Here is a 17856-nt window from a genome sequence, read left to right on the forward strand (position 1 = left end):
CGGAAAGTTAAATTAATTGCAATTCTGCAAATTTATTATGCCTATAACAAAGGCAGGGCTATTTAAGCTGACGGGGAAATCCTGTATATGGAACAATTTCCTTCCGCTACTGCTTTAAAGCTATATAAAATATACATGCCAAATTCATTTATTCTAAATGATGACTTGCTGCAACCTGACAATTCTTCTGACCTGTCATTTAGGCAGTATCTTTCTTTACTCTCAGCAATCTCTCCAAGGCATGCTGTGCCATGGCCTACATGGAGTAACACTTCATCTTGAACATATATTGAATTTCAATGTGTTTTCTTTGGTACAAAGTAAGCTGAACATTTTATTTACATATGCAGCACTGCTTTCATTGTACAGAGAGAAGAAGATGACACCTGCTTCTCATGCTACCACAACACTAAGTTAGAATTGCCTTTCTCTCTCCCAGAAAAGGTTTGTCTTCAATGCACTGTGCTAATGTGATCCATTAAATCACAACTTTTCTGGCTTTTTCTATCTAGCCTAATATCCTCTGCAAAAAAAGGTATGTTGAGGTTGGGCAAATTGATTCAGACTCAGATTAATCTGTCCAAGAGATAGATTTAATGCTGCTCATGCAAAAAGTGGTTGTGTGCGTCAGTACTGAGTTTATTTTAGTCCATGTTCCCTGCAACAAAATGAAAAAACCTCCTAGGAGCCTACGTACCACTTCCACAGCACTTACACAGAAGGACAGAACAGGCAAACAATTGGAGGACTACGTTTTCACAAGGCAGAGAGCAATTCTGAGAGCAAATAAGGAGAAAATTGTTAGAGAATTTTTAGTAGGCTTTCCTTTTTTCCCACACCTGTAAATACTTTTTTTTTTTATTACAATGAACAGAAAATTAAGAATCATTATGATAACCACATTCCCTGTTTTTTTTCCTATCCCCAACAGCAGGAAACGAACACAGGTAAATGTGGTACAAGTTGAGTATTGCCTGTGGCTGCGGAGGAACAGACAGAATGGAGCAAACGTGCAAACATAATTAATAAAATAAAACATAAAAAACCCACCCCAAAACATGCACGTTTGGTTCTTCAAACCTCCCATCTGAGTTATACAAAAGAAAAGGTTGTTATAAAATCACAAGGAAACCTACTTAGACAGAAGTGTTCGCATTCTGTTTGTACACAAGCATATCCTTGGGTCAGCATGAAACATTTCTAAAATACAGCCATACTAACAATAAGCCCATTCTGAGTCTTGTCAAGCACATATTTTCCTCGTAGGGCTTAACATTACGCCTGCTGGTGCAACCATACTTAGAAAAAGTGTTAATACGCAGTAAATATCAAGTGTCAATTCTACTTAAAATTATGCTTTATAAGTAAATCAATCAAAAGTCGTTTCAAACTTGACAGTATATATTTATTCTTTAATAGAAGCATCAGATGCTACAGCTTTGCTACAGAAGATGCTTGTCTCTGAGCTCCAGAAATCTGTGTGCTCAACTCGTCCTAAATGAGTTGTCCTAAATGAGTTTCACAGAGGGAAACATCTGAATGGGTGGCTCTGCTCTACATTATATTTTCTGTGTGAAAATAAGCTGGTGGGCAATGACTTCAGGGTTACTCTGGTATATCATAGAATGCAAGATGATCTGTGTTTCCACTCATTCCACTCATCACCATTAGTCTAGGTTTTCTGATGAACAGATGATATTTCTATTTCTAGTCCTGTTGACTTCCCCATTAAAAACTGCAAGGAGTTGTCTTTATCATTTGATGAGAAAAACTGTCTGGAAGATATTCAGTATTATATTCCTGAAAATCAGAATATGGATATATGCTACACTGCCAACAACAAAGAAAAAGAGAGAGTCTGATTTATCAAGGAGGACTTAGAATTCCTCAAGAAATTACATGGGGAGAAACATGGAGAGAAAAGAACTAGCATGGATGGTGGCTGTAAATGCTTCAGATGGTGACTTAGTTATAGGCATAGATTCTCAGAAGAAAGAAAAACTGGCCTGTGAAATGATAAAAAAATAGCATTTTAAAAGGTTGAAATGATAGCAGTGTAAAATTTGAATTAACCAGACACATAGAGCCTAGACTGCATCTATTTGAAGTAATAAGACCAGTGGGTACAATAAGCTAGAATATCTGAAAAATGGCTAAATTCAACATGTACGTCGAATTTCAAGTGAATAGAATGAAAACGACAAGTTTAACACAAACGATAAATGTGTTTTAAGGCAGAGAAGAATCTCAGCAACACAAGTTTTATCAAAGAAGTAGTTATGCCAGGAAGAAGACATATCCTGTCAAGGCTGGGTACAGCTAAAACCATGTGGAAGCAAACAGACTGGTACAAAAGTAAGAATAAATGAAAAGAGATGAATTGAGAAATATTAACTGAACATACATGACAGTATTAACACTGACTACAGGAGTAATAAAGTAAAAAATACATTGCTGCAATGCCACAGCTCTGTGACATTTGCCTGATTGAAAGGCAGATTGACAAAAGGACTGAGAAAATACCTTACAGGAACATATGAATATTAGTGGAGGAGGCCGAGTGAAAGACATACAAACAGTTATTAAATTAGAATCTCAGCATGGATGAGCAGATATAAAGGCAGCCAGTGAAATAAAAATAGCACAGAAAATAAAGATGGATTACAAGCAAGTCTTTAAAAATCCAGGATATGAGCAGCATGATGAAGAGACAGTAGGACCATTAAGGGACAAGACTGACATCGTGGTGACAGATGAAATCAAATTGCTGAGAGATTGAAGTCTCTGCCAATTTTTTAAACAGTGAAAGCTGAAGGTGATCCCCTGAGAGAGATATCTTTCTGATGGAGAAGTGCTTTACTTACTATTTTCATTACCACAAGGTAAAAGAACACTTGATAATGGGGCATGACTTTAGGCATGGACTAAATATTTAATATCCTGGAATCAATTAAAGAGTTCATGGTGCTAGTAACCAAGACCTGAAAGATGCACTGAAACAATTAGAAGGTCACAGGCCGAGAAATTAATGAGGAAAAGAGGTAAACCTTTGGCAAGTGGATTTGTCATACACACCATCCTGAACAAACTCCAGGAGATATCCAATATGTGGAGATATCCCCATAGGTAAAAAAACCAACAAGATGAAGAACTGGTTCTGCCTTCAGATGTGAGGACACATTAATAAGAGAGAAAGATTATATGCAGCAAAGGGCCAGCCAGCCCACATCCATGAAAAGATGATAGCACCAATCAGACATGCCTGAGATCCTCCAAGCACACTACTGAACTGGGAAGCAAAATAGTGAAGTAATGGATATGATTTGTCTGAAGTGAGAAACAGCCTCACAGTGTCATATTCACGCCTGCAGTGAGGTTTGATTGCTCGTGTCAGAGTGCCACGCAAGAAAAGAATTATTAAAAGGAATTAAAGACCACTTGCAGACAAAAGAAAAGGTCTTAGCAAGAATTAATTATTAAAAATGGAGGAAGATAAAAGGTGAACTTAGCTGTGCCACAAAGCTTAGTCTTGGGCTCGGGTTTTTATTCTTTACATATGAGTATCCAGGGCCGTGAATATTTTCCAAGTACAATGGAACAGAGGAAATACTTTCAAGACAGAGATGATGAACCTTCATCAGCAAGGCATGGTAAAGAGGTGAACTGAAAGTCTCCTCCTAACTCTCCTAATATGCAGATGATAGGTCTACAGGAAAATTTGCAGGAAAGTGAAAATTTTAACTACCATAAAGAAAGAGCGTGGCCATGTTGCCCCCCCACCCCATTATGCTTTAGGAACAGCCAGGATGTCAGTGGCAGCCTGTGGCAGTCAGGATGGTCACATCTGGCTGAAGCTGAGGGCTATACATCTTTCCCAACAGCTAAGGGCCAGCTGACCATGCACCAACCACAATACAACAGGTATGCAAACATAAGTCAATCATCTCACTCCATAAGCAGTAGGCAGCCCATAGCCCATTGAACTCTCCTGCACGGCAGTGGGCTGCAGGATCCCCCTGGAGGAGAGGCACCCCCCAGGGTTGGTCCTTGAGGCTGAGAGAATCCTTATTGGGCCAGGTACTTGGTAGGTGAATTGGGAATAAGTTTGCTGAGAGTTTGAAATCTTAGCTGAGTGAGATGAAGGATTGACTGTGCACATACAATCCTTTGCACATAAACCACTGACCAGATCTGGATCCAGACACACCTAAACTCTCCCCAGAAAATAATTAAGAATGCAAGGGGGTCCTTTCTGAACCCCATGACTCAACAGGAGGGTCTCCCTGCTAGCTTTATCTGACCCTGTGCTTGTGTAGCTTGCTTTAATACTACTTTAATTCAAGGCACCTTTAATTGGAACAGGTCTAGGTAGTTACCTAGCCACTATTCCTGATTCCCAATTTGAGCTGCTCCCATCCCACTGATCCATAGCACAGCTATGAATGTGGGAATTAAAGCTGTGCTTGTATCTCACAGACATGCACAGCCAAGGGCTGTTGAGACTCTCCAGTTTATTGTTTAATTTTGTCCACAAGTTTTAAATCACACTGTAATTCAACTTCATTTCAAGCACAGCAAAATTTTCAGTGCTTTACAGACAGGAGAGAAAAACATATAAAGCAAAAAAATACACAGAAAAAAAAAATATATCATATATATAATATAAAGGAAAAAACAGAGAGAAAAGTCACCAGCAGAAGGTTCATGATTTTCACTTATCACCCTTTAATGTTCTGTGAAGAGTTTAAGGAAAGACTGATTAAACTGTTTGCAACCAACTTGTGTTGATTGCTGTAGGAAACTAACATCAGTTTTAAGAACAGAGTAAACCCACAGATAATATAGTAAAAGAAGTGATCTTGCCCTGACATCTGATAATTTAAACATCAATCAGATATCTTTACCGCTATCAAAAAAGGGTATTTTAGAGTATAACACTATGATGATTTTAGCATAACATAAATGTGAAAAACATAATTTTTAAACATTTTGTTAAAAACATAAAAAACCATAAAATTTTAACATTTTTGCTTTCTACTAAAGTATGCAGAAGTTTTATTCTGCAGAAAATTTAATCTTACTCATTAACTTTGGAATGAAAAGTAAAGTTGTTGCACTTGGTATTCCAGGCATATAGAAAACACCACTTCTTCCTTGCAAAGAATGCAAATGGTCACATAAATAGGTGCAGGAAAAGTAAAAAGTATAGGCAAGAGGAGTGAGTGCAAGTAAGTAATAAAGGGTGAACTGAAGCCAGGTATCTGTAACGAAAAAATAAAGGGGAAAGGGGAAAGGGAAGAAGAAAGGGTAAGGTCACTCACATGTGAGGTGAGAGAAAAGCAAGTTAAAAAATGGATATAGCCAGCAATGACAATAAAAACCTTCCTATCTTCATCACTCATTAAAAATCTGAAGCCCAGTTATTTGCCAGAAACTCTGTACATCTGCTTTTTGTGATACAGAGGTAAATGCTTTTGTTTCTCTTCATTTATGCTAGCATAAGTAAGACAAGAATTTCAAATGCCAGGCTATGTAATGAGTTTACTTAACTGAAATCTCACTGCAGAATTGTAAAAATATATCTCTGCATTTATGAATAGAAAGCTAAACTTCATTTCTCTGGATTATTGCTCCACCTTTATTTTAAAATCTGTATGTGAAGTTTGACATATTTTTCCTCTCACAACCCCAGTGAACACAAACGTGCTGATTTTAAATACATAAATAGGTAGAAGTGACCTGATTTGACACTTTTCTGCATATCCCTCAAGGCAAAAGACACTGCAGAACTTAGATGCAATGCTCACAAAGTGCCTGTGTTCTGGAAAGAAATGAAATCCAAGCAGCACTTTCATATTGAGTAGCTACTTTTGGTATGAGCTAGATTTCCGTTTAGAGCTGTATGCCTCTAGAAGGTCAAAAGAAGCTGACCCTGCCTTAAGTGTTGTCTACTTCTCATTTGGCAAATAACAGGCATTCTGCACCTGGACTGTTCAGCTGGGCATTAGATAATAGAGATTGAACTTTGGTGTGTAAATCACAGAATCCACCCCATTTGAGACACCACAGATTGTTAAGTGTTAATGCTGCTGTACAATGACCCCAAAGTCTTGCTTTCCAAAACCAGGTAAGACTGAAAAAGGATATTAACCCCCAAATTCATGTGAATTATCCTGAAGACTATAAATTTAGCAAAATCTGATACTTGTATAAAAATGTCATTCATACCTGTGAGCATTGACTAACTACACTCAAGGTGTCTAGAATTAAACTCTAAATCTGTGCCCACCATGCTCAGCAGTGAACCTACATCACTGGCTTTTGTGAATCCATTGGAAAACTGAATCAGCTGGGGTGCCTTCTCATGTCATCATGCTGGAAAACAGTTAATGCTCAGAGCAACATGGGTGCTAAAATACTACTACTGATAACATGGAGTATGACAAACAAATCAGAAATGCACTAGTGTCTTCTAATTAATGCGGCACAGTTGCAATAATTATATGTAATAAGCCTTTGTATACTATTTCCCTTTCACTTCTGGCCATGTTACTGGAAAAGAAGAATTCCATTCTATCAAGAACATCATCAGCTTGAGAGCAAGTAAAACTACATTGATGGCTGACATTCCTTTTAAGAGCAAAACAGCTTGTGTCTATGTTGTTCATCACTCCTTGTCTGCACAAGCCTGAAGACAAGCATCATTTTACAGATTATCACCCTGTTAGCACAAGGAAAGAGAAAGTATAACGTAACATAGATTATAAAATATAATTAAAGCTTGCACAGAAGAAACATCATTAAAATTATGTCAGCCTGCTGTAAAAAAGAAAAAAAAGCTGATTAATTATAATGGGGCAGAGAGATGAGAAGAAAGTGGCAAGCAACAAACTTATCTCTAGATGCTCTGATTAATTTCCCCCATAAAACTGTCAGTACACCATGGCACATATAAATTCCATAAATACAATTTGGATGACTTTGCAATGAGGGTAGACATGAATAATGTGAACACTAAGTATGCAAGGACTGCGTATGAAGATTAAAGCCTAAGGTCACAAGTTACGATCGCAGAGAAAGTACTGAATGTGGTATTTGCATAAATGCTAGGATAAATTTTGAGCCACTGGTGAAGAGATGGAAATGACAAAAGAATCCCTGCAATAGCTAAAAATACATTTTCTGGCATAGAAGGTGCTTATGCACATATTAATTATATTATATTACACATTATATTACATATAATCTATTCCTGTATGCAGCTTTAGGCATTTGAACTTGCAGTAGAGCACTGCAAAAACACACAAGTGCATTATGTATGGATTAAAGCACAAAGCCAAGCTTCCTTTCTTCCAGGAAGTAGAAGATCCAACATAATGGAATAATTTGTTTTGCACTAGTCATCAAAAAATGCTGCACAAATATCAATAACTGAAATATGCAAAAGACATACTAAGGTTTCAGCAAATGAAACATTCTCTAATGAACTAAGGAACTTCTGAGAGGAAATGCATCAAATACTTATCACAGAATCTGTCAAAATCTTGTCACCCTTCACTTTGATTTCATTTTTTTTAACTAGTTAAACTTATGTTAGGAAGTCTTAACTTCTCCCGTTCTCCATTAGAATTTCAAAACACACAACAAATTTAGCCATAGACTGGTGAAATGAGACATACACACCATAGAAAATTCTGAACACTGTATAAAGTATTTCTTTTTATGGTAACTTTTTTTATCTGAGAAACTGCAGTCATGAGGGTCCCTATCAGAGACAAAACTCATCCTTCAGCTTTGGAGAAAGGGAAAAAAAAAGGTTTATCTACACAAGGGTCATAATCACAGGGCTGCACAACATTCTGAGATAAAACCCATCATTTTTCCTGTTGGTATTTCTTTACAAAAAGGTTGAAAATGTAATGAAATAGGGACTTAAGTACAGGCATTACTTTCCCAAATGTTCACAGTCACCTACATATTCTCTTTTTCATCCTCCATTACAAGACAGCCACAACATGTTTAAAACAAACCACAGAAAAGAATCAACAGGAAAGCCTGAAAGTCACCTCATAATATATAGTAATTCTGTGTCAAGGATGGGAGATAGAAACTGGGATATCAAATTCGTCCAGTCAAGGAAAAAATTCAATCCAGGTTTTCTCCCAGAGGAGGAAAAAGAATTCATGTTAGGCTACACAGACAACTGAGAAGGCATTGGAACAATTTCTGAAGTAACTGCTAGGACCATGCTTTTACAACACAAATAGAGAGATCACTACAGAGATGCATTGGACAAAACAATAACGATGCACACAAAACCACATACAGTAATACGAGATTTTAAGCAAACTTTGGCAGTAAGAAAAAATGGAGCAAAGTCAAAAAATGCAAGCTCTATTTTGTAAAGGAGTGAACAATTAACTTTCAAATCCTAAACCACTAATCTCTACCATAAAAACTTGAATCTCAAATTAAAATGTTGTATCAAACTTGTTTCTACAAACAGCTTAAATAATCAGAAATTGAGTTGTGATATGCAGTGGACTCTCTTGTCCACAGTTTCTTACTCCCAAAACCTTCAAATGATCTTCAAAAAATCTGCTATTTACTTATTTTTAATGAGGACTATCCAAGTGCTATGATATCCTCCTTTAGAAGAGTTCAGTCACTTAGGGATCTGCAGGGAGGGAATGAAAATTCTCTCCTCTGGGGTAATACTCACGATAAGATAATCACTGATAACACAATACTGTGTATAATACGATCAATAGATAATAATCACTGGTAGAACAGCTTGCCATGTAGCTTTATGCTGAGTTTTAAGAAAAAAAGTAATCAAAAGCTGAACTCTCTCCTTTTTACCAGGTTTTAAACAACGTATTCCAGTCTTCCCTGCAGGAGCAGCCCTTCATTGTGTTATACGTACTTTTAAAATGCTCTCATCACAGCAGCATCCATCCATATTTACACTCTGTTTCAGCAACAACTGCTCTTCTGGAAAAAAAATAGAAGCCATCTCTCTATATTCTCCAGTGCTTCATAAGAGTTAGGTTTCAAGTACTTTAGTCAGGGACAGAAGAGAAGCTCTTACTACTTGAAGATTTCTGCAAGCACTGATAAAAACTGGAAACAGCATAAACTGAAGTTGAGTACCAGGGTATCAGTGCAGGGATGTCACCATGGGAAGTTCCTTTGCTTCAACAGAAGGAAGTTGCAATACTTCATTTTCTGGCAGTGCCTTTTTTTCTTGAAGCTCTTATGTGGTCTTCATCACACTGAGATTTGAGTGGGTAACATATGCTGCACAACTGTGCCTGTCAAAGGATAAATTTTGGCTCAAGAATTAATGTATTTATTCTCATATTAAAAAAAAAAAAAAAGTTGAGCTAGAGAAACAGCATCCTTTTATGGAGCTGTGAGAGGAGCTTCACCAAGCAGAAGAATGAACTTCTCCAGGGTGTACCTGTACTGCTGACAGTACACCAGGGCATGGTAGCAATGCCATGTGTGGATGTCCCTCCAGCCAAGGACTTCTCAGTAACCACCTGCTTATCCTCTGAGATAAGAGCTTTGGCCACATCAGATAGACTGCAATGATGCACAATTCTGGGCACACTACATGAAGACTTTTGCAAGAGCTAATTAGAAAAGTTCACAGCAAATCTGTGTTGTGCTTGTACACACCCTTCTAATTGCATCATAAAATTAAAATGTTAGAGGAGACCAACTCCATTAAGGATGTAAGTAATGATTTTGCAGCTAGTGATCACATCTTTGACCTGAGAACATTACAGTCAAATTTCTAATAAATCCTCAAGTTTTGCCACTATCATCTCTAACTTCCCAAATAATCCTCAAATACTGAAGGGATTTTCTGGCAGACTTCTGCCTAACTAAGTTCTCCTTAAAGCTCCAGTTTTTATGGTGCATTCTGAAAGTATTTCCTTCCTAATAATGCAATGAACTGAACTTTCACTTTATTGCTGTGCTTGTACAGCTTTGTAGCTGGACTATAGCTAAAACACCTGGTTGAGATATTTTTACCTGTTATGAGAGGTAGAAGGCATCTTTACTACAAGTCCTAGTTATGACAAAGTTTTTACAAGGTTTTTTTTTTTTTAAATAACTGTGAGATGAACACTGCATACAAAAAAGATCAAATTCACTATAAACAGTACCATGAACCCAATCTTGACTGTTTTCAGGTACCCTGAATAGCACCTGGCAATCAACAATACTACATTCAGTGGAAGACTGTAAATGAACAGCTTAACCACATATCAAAGAAGTTCTGACACACCCCAACATTAAATGCCAATTTTACAGCAGCTAATCATTATCAGTAAGATTTTTTTTTTTGTTCAGGTAGAAAAACACATTCCAATCAATTCTTGAAAAAGTTTTCTGTTTTCTATTACTTACAAAGTGCATATTAAAAATGGGGGTTGGCAAACTAGTGTTTTGCTTAATTTCCCTTTGTATTTTTCTGCATTTTGTTCAACCACACAGACAACTTTCCATTTGTTTGGCCCTGTTGCTGCTTAAGCTATGACCTAACATGGTCATCCTCTTCCAATATTGTGAGTCTGACCCTTCTTCACTAATATTCACTGACCTAAAAAAGTAAAAAGCACTAGTTTATTGTTCCTGTTATAAATCATTGGTGAGGAGCATCATATTCTCACAACACCCAATATTTCCCTCTTTAAGGAGAAAGAGTAAAAAACACTACTTAATCAAATACTTGATTTATACTTACTATGTGTTTTCTACATTAATTTAGTATCAAGAACAACAGGAAGCACTGAAGGAAACAAAATATTTGAAAAGTTTAAATGAGTTTGTCACTTTTTCTAGTGCTTTGTGGAAGACAATAAGAAGATCACCTAAGGGGCTGGTCAGGCTGGGTTTTTGCTGGCTTTATTACCCAGCAGATGGAATGGCAAATGTGTGACATACGGAGAGAGCTATCTTATATGCCAGTTTGTTAAACAGATTGTCTTCATCATCTGACCACTGTTAGAAAGGCAATTGAAAACCACAGGCTTCTAGCTTCTCCATAATGAATGTTAAAAATGCAAATATGGAGCCATTTCTCACCCTTCAAAACGACTGTCAAAACCACACATACAGCTAAAAATTCTATGCAAGACAAGGTGAGCCAGTATCAGCAACAATCCCCATCCTGAAATCCTTCCATGTGACTCAGTGACAATTCAAACCTTAAGAAACTGGTCCTTGGTTCTCTTTTCAGGAGTATTCAGTGGGAAAAGATTTCAAAAGTCTGTCAGTGCACACACACACAATAAACACTGCCTGCAACTTAAAAATCTACCCAAAATAAAAAATCCCCAAAAACAAATGGAGGGGAAAAAAGTGTTCTCTGTCCCTTGGTCTGCACACAATATCTTGGTGTCGGATAATCAGGGAGATAACTTCTGTTGCTTTGTATGTGCTGATAGTGCTGCAACTGTGTAACTGCTGCAAGTGCAAAAAGGATGTAAAGCAAGGTAAACTAGTGTGAGTTAGTGGTATCAACACTTCTGACGTACTTGGTGTGCATCAGCTCTCACATTTGAGCCAACCAATGGCCAGTTTTGGGCACAGCAGGGACTCCTTTGCTGCCATTAGGTCAGTGACATCACTGGGGCTTTGGTAGGTGGTGTGGGGTCATCTAAGGGAGTTTTACTTCATGTAGACACTGATGTTGCAGAGACATGGGACATCAGCAGCACTACTGTCCTCTCACCTAGGGGTGTGTTAAAGGTTCTGCCTTGAGTCTTTTACCACAGGTTTTGAGACTGCCAGAGACAGCTGCACCTGTCCTGTGTGTGGGGTTGGGACTTTGGGGAGACCATCAGCCTCTTCCATGGCACTATGCTCAGTAACAGATACACTAATTTTTCTGTCCCGTGTTCCTATATAAGGAGCTGCTTATTTAGGAACTGCTGCTGAATGTTTATATTATTTTATAAAAAGCACATTTGAAATGGAACTCCTTGTCCACATTAGCAAATTTCAAATTAAAGCTTTCTTCTTCCCGTTAAGCCAAGCCCAGTTAGATGAGAACAAGAAATCCTGCAAGAAGAACAAAATGCTCAGGTATGCTCAGAAAGGACTTGGAAATATTATCATGTAAGAGATGCAAACTTTCCTGCAAGCCTACAGCAATTTCTCTAATGCATATGTTGCTTCACATGTGAGCAGTTGTAATACATTTCAAATCAAGAGAATAACACTCTCCTTCCCTCAGGGAACCTCAAAGGTTACCATTGCTTCAAATGCTTGCAAAGAAGCTACATAAAGCTCACAGTCACTTGGTTCTGTGCTGAACATAATGCTGGCTTAAGTGTCAGTGAGATGTATTTTACTGAGAAATGCACCATTTCTTTTTAGCACCATTAAGCCATGAACACAAACAATTAGCAGAACTACAACTGCTAGAATCATGCTGTCATACCATTTACATTAATACAGCCCAATGCCATGACACAGTTTCAGGCTGTGCCACTGGAAGGCATTCATTAATTTCTCCCTCTATGCATTCACTCTGCTCATGTGCCTGATTATTTTAATTGTTTTTTTATATTCATACCATTCCCACACCACTTCCTTTGGTACATGCTTTAAATGCACCTATGTCTTCATAAAAAAACCCACCAAAATACAAACAATTAACTTGCCAGTTTGAAACTTGAGCTTTTTACTTCATGAAGACATTTAAAACCAAGTTATACTATTTACTACTTTTAAAGATCCTTTCTGCTGCTTTCTGATTCTTTACAATACTTTGATGCAATTAGTTGTGTCACTACCTTTAAAGAAGGGTAAAAAAGACAAAATTAGGTGAGTATTTTCTGGTGCTATCAATGGGAATGGAGACATAAAATTAAGACTAATGAACATTTTGGAAGCTTTTTTTAAAGGAAAACTTAGGCTTATCTTTTTAAAAAGAAAATTATTTCCTTTGAGTTTTTCTTAGAAGACTGAAATAAAGTGGTTTCTTCTGAAAACATTATGTGCCTTCAGTTTTCAGCTCGATTTTTTTTTTAAATGAGGTAGCACAATTTTCTGCTGTATCATGAATATGGAGATATCTTACAATGTGTAAAGCTGTTATAGTCCTGTATCAGACTCAAATCAGAAATTCTTAGTGAAGTTACAGAAGACTGTTTCTCAGGTTTATATTCACTAAATTTATTAGGATTATTTTCAAGAAATATAATAGGCACTGTAAATAAAGATATAAATCCAAATATTAAACTTCATGAAGAATTACTCATTCCATTCTGTCTTTTACCTAGTGTACATTCATAAGGAACAAGGAGCAGTAGAAATCCCGAGGATCTGCTTGAACAGTCCAAAGCAACTCAAAGACAGGAGAAGAAACCCAGAAGCAGAACTATCAGATCAGTGTCATCTTTGATCCTAAATGAAGGGGGATTTTCAAAGTCACTCACATATCTAAAAGCTTATCTTTTTTTTTTTTACCCATTTTTTCCCCTTCACTTGTATTCTGTTGTCCATGAATTGTAAGAGATGTACTGCTTCCAGGTCACTTAATTGCTTCTGTAAATCCTTTCCAAAGGCTAGATTTTTCAAAGCAGCCTGATGATCAACACATTCTAATCTCAATGAAATGAACAGCAACTACACCAAACTTCCATGGTAGGTGTTCCTTCAAAAACCCTATCAGAAAACTGAAACAGTAAGTGTCAGAAGACATAAAAGATTTTTTTCTAGTGCACTTCAGTGACCCATTATAATGAATTCCCCTCAGGAGCTGGCAGCAGCGTAGATCACTATCACTTGGAAAAACAAAAGTTGAATCAACTGCTATTTGCAGTTAGAGATCAGGTTAGGCATGAGGGGGAAATAAATAAATAATTTTGTTTCTTCTATACACTAACTTAGCAGACTTCTCAACAGGGAATATTAATCTGAATGATATAATTTTTCTAGAAAGAAATCAGGTCATACTGTGTAACTTGGAGTGCAGACAGTGAAATACATGCATATTTGCCTCTCAGGTAAGTGGGCTTTAATATCTCCAACACTTACTTTTACAGAATTACCTGTATTTTTAATTCCAAATGAAATGTTTCCATCATAAGTGATGCTCTTTGACAATTAATGGAGTTGCAAGCAATCAACTCTTACTGCTTCAAAGCTTTTAACATACAAGGATTTAACCTAAGATGGTGCTTAGAATGCACACTTATTTCTAACTGGAATTTTAATTATCTTTTGTCTCTTTAAAATTACAGTCTGAGTATTTTTCAATTGTTTAAATTAACTTGAGGAACCAAATAAACTAAGAAAGATCACTCAGTTGACACACCCCTCACCCTTACCCCAAACTATATGTACAGGACTGAGAAGAGCCACCTTTGCCTTAAAACATGGTTAGAATTCACAGTGATTTCAGTAGGAGCTGATTTAGGTCAATGCTGAAATTTGGAAATCTGACCTCAATTATTCATAATCAGATTCAGTACAAACTGTAACAGATAAGAAAAAAGCAAGAAAAAATTTCTCCCCCTTTTTTTTTTTTTAAATCCCATTACACCTGCCAATGAATCTTCCTAATTAATAAACATTCATTTCTTTGAATACTGTATCTTCATCAAAGCTTTCATCAAAACTGCATGCAGAAGATGTTAACCTTTAAAATCTGCCCTTCAGTGCAGCTTAAATTACTCTGTTCATTGTTAACCCAAGGAGCTAAATATCACAAGCGCTTTAATCACTTAAATTAAAATTGGTAGTTGTGAGAAGACAAGGAAAAAATCTTTTCTGATTTTAGATGCTGAGATTCTCTTACATGTAGAGTTCAGTGTATCACAAGAGTTTTTCTTCATTGCAACTTCTATTGCTGCAGTAGTTGGCCACAGTAAGTTACAGATCTGACAGAGGATAATTAATAAAAGCTACTTTCTAAACAATGCCCTGTGCTGTACTGGGTCCAGTGAGAGAAAAGGCATTTCTGTAATGAATGATACAAACTGGGCTGTTTTAAAATCAGTGCCATAGTGTAACACTGTTCCTACGGCCGGCATGGATTGCCAAGTCATGCCAAGAGCTTCATTCCGAACCACACTGACCACAGCAGCACAGCTGTGTAGCCTCACATGCTTGAAAGTGTGTGCTAGTTAGCAAACTGGTCCTTCTATACCCCTTGCAAAACTTCCTGGTACATATTTCTAGTATGAGGGCCAAAACCCTCCTATCAATCATGCATGGGATTTTACTTAGTTAAGTAAAGGCATCAACTGACACAGAAAGCACCTCTTACTGAATCTGCAGCAAATTTGCAAGTACCCATCAGAATCTTTTTAACTCAGGAGATTGTCTTTAGATTTGCACTGTTTACACAGGAAAACATGCAATAAATTTTGGATTTATTCAATGACTTATTGTAACAAGCAAGCAGCTTGTGAGTGGGATGGAGAATATGAGTCTGATAAATTAATGAGAAATCTTTTTCTCAGGGCACAGGAGCCAAGTAGGACTCTACCATTAGACCACTTATTTGTATTTTGCTTTATATTAAACAAGTCCTTCTAGAAGGAAAGATACAGAAAAATCTGTAGGGGTATGCATATCCCAGTTTGTGACAGGCAGATGCTATCAGGAAACTGACACACACTCCAAGGATCAAATCTGTGTACCTGACTGGTGTGGAGTGGAATCCTTCACATCATGTGATGAAAGGTGTAAGAAGCTGGTCCAGCAGGTATCAGATATCCTGCATCCCAGAGCAGGAAATGAGGACAATGAGGACCAAAACTTGAACTCTTTGATTGAATCTAAAAGTCCTTCCAACTATCTTTGCATGAAAATTAGGAAAGCCAAGTCGAATACCTGATTGGCCACTTGTTGAGGCTAGAGACATCCCTTCCTGTAACTAAGACAATCCACAAATTCTGAAAAGCTATGAAAAAGTAATTGCAATAGTTTTTATGTACTGGTCACTACCTTCTTCCTATAGCTGAGAAACTATTTCAGATCCTTAAATTAGGAAGAAATTAATAAAATGAAGGTTCATTTGCATATGAAAAACCATTGAAAATATATGGAAAGCAATTCTTGCTTTCAGCAGTGACCATGGCACAGAGTTCCTGTCTGCTAGCAAACACCTGTGTGTGCTGTTTGGATGGCAGAGCAGAGGATGAAACAATACATTTGGTAATCTGTGGAAGTGTGCTCACTGCTCCAGGGAGACCACATCTCCCCACTGTAGTGTTTTGCAGTCAGCAGGAGTATGGCTTGCTGAAAGCTACACTCAGACATGTACACAAAGTTTTAGAAAGAAAAAAAATTCAGAGAAGGTTAAAGACATGAACACAAAGGGAATTCATGCACTCACTGCAGTGAATCATTTTTGACTGCCACCACATCCATATGTTTGCATTTTTCATTGCAGGCACGTTTCCCCCTGCCCCACATGCACGATGGGCACTGAGGTCAGTGACATGGCATGAACTGTTAGAGGCCAGGCCATCATTGTGGTAATATCATTCACCAAAAATATAGCATTATTTGGAGGATAATAATTTTAAACTACTCTTGTAACTGAAATTGCATTATGCTTCCACTGCTGTCATTAAACAAAAAAAGTCTAAAAAGATCAATCACAAAAAACCAGTAGTAAAAGCCAATGTAAAAACCTTGTAAATGTCTTTTTATTACTCTATCAACTGACTTCCTTTTTTTCCCCTCTACCTCTGGAGGAATAAAGAATGACAGCATATTAACTATTTATAGTTATAAAAATAGTGACTTCCATCTGCTATAACTTGGAACTGCTGTCCCAACAACTTGCATGCTTGATGAGATAAGAACAGCAGAATATAATTAGGTAATGTGAGTGATGTATCGTCACTTTTCACTAAAATACTCTTTGAAAAAAAGAATACTCATATGCCAACCTGACAGTACGTGCTAGGTGTACTCAGATAATGAGAAGACTTAAAAAAAATTTTGGAACATTATCTGGAATATTTTTTCCACTTTGGAGAGCTCTAGAGGACTAATATCTCAGCACTGCCATCCACAAATGAGTACATTACTAAGACAAGCAGCAAGCAAGTTTAATAATAGATAATATTTAGACAATGATACTAAGAGTCTGGGGAAAAAAAATACAAGATGAGAGTACAGTTGTTCTCATTTTCAGCCTGAAGTATCTGAACCCCAATTGAAATAAGTGTTTATTTGATACCTCATAGAACCATCTATTTTTCATGTAACCCTGATTTTTTTAAAAGCTAAATAACAATTCAATCATCCATTGTAATATACAGTAGAGACACTGCTGTCAAATGAAGACCTCACTGAAAATAACAACTGGCAAACCAAAGTATTCCATCATTTTCAGAAATATTAAATACACTTCCACATGAGCACATCTAAACTTTGTGGAAAAAATATGATAAATAAATAAGCTTCTCTCTTTATCTTCCCTGCATGAGTTTTTCCATTTAGGAAACTCCTAAAGACTTGTCCCTTGGGGCATATTGGGAGAAGTTGCACTGCTAGTGTTTAAATTATAACCGTTCTTCAGAAAAGATTTTTCTGAGCAACTTTTGTCAACAACATTTTGTTCATGTGGAAGAGGAGAAATGAAATTATATTTAAATATGCCTTGAGGTCTAGCAAATAATTTAGCAGCCAAGGTCTTCTAGTGGTACTCAGAAAAACCAGAACTACTCACAAATCTGCAGACATTAAGGAGAGATCATCTGCAGCCAGAGGTTTTGTTTCTTTAGGAGAATCAAATCCCTTTGCTTCATCACAGATAAAAATATGATTTTAAGTTTTATTTTGATACTTTATCATATTTTCTCTTCAAAT

At 37.0% G+C, this 17856-nt stretch overlaps 1 protein-coding gene across 8 annotated transcripts in view; it reads right to left on the reverse strand.

Moving 5' to 3' along the window:
• CCSER1 (coiled-coil serine rich protein 1) overlaps nt 1-17856 on the reverse strand; it is a 621919-nt gene that overhangs the window by 47444 nt on the left and 556619 nt on the right. The window contains exon 11 of one of the 8 annotated variants that reach the window (XM_085058022.1): nt 9199-9314. The exons of the other annotated variants lie outside the window; for them this stretch is intronic. Coding sequence (XP_084914148.1) covers nt 9222-9314 — 93 coding nt within the window. The 3' untranslated portion in view covers nt 9199-9221. Of the gene's footprint in view, nt 1-9198; nt 9315-17856 lie in introns of those variants that run through there. 8 annotated transcript variants of the gene reach the window in all.

This window comes from Lichenostomus cassidix, chromosome 4 (genome assembly GCF_008360975.1).
Source record: "Lichenostomus cassidix isolate B80296 chromosome 4, HeHo_3.0, whole genome shotgun sequence".
NCBI classification, from domain to species: Eukaryota; Metazoa; Chordata; class Aves; order Passeriformes; family Meliphagidae; genus Lichenostomus; species Lichenostomus cassidix.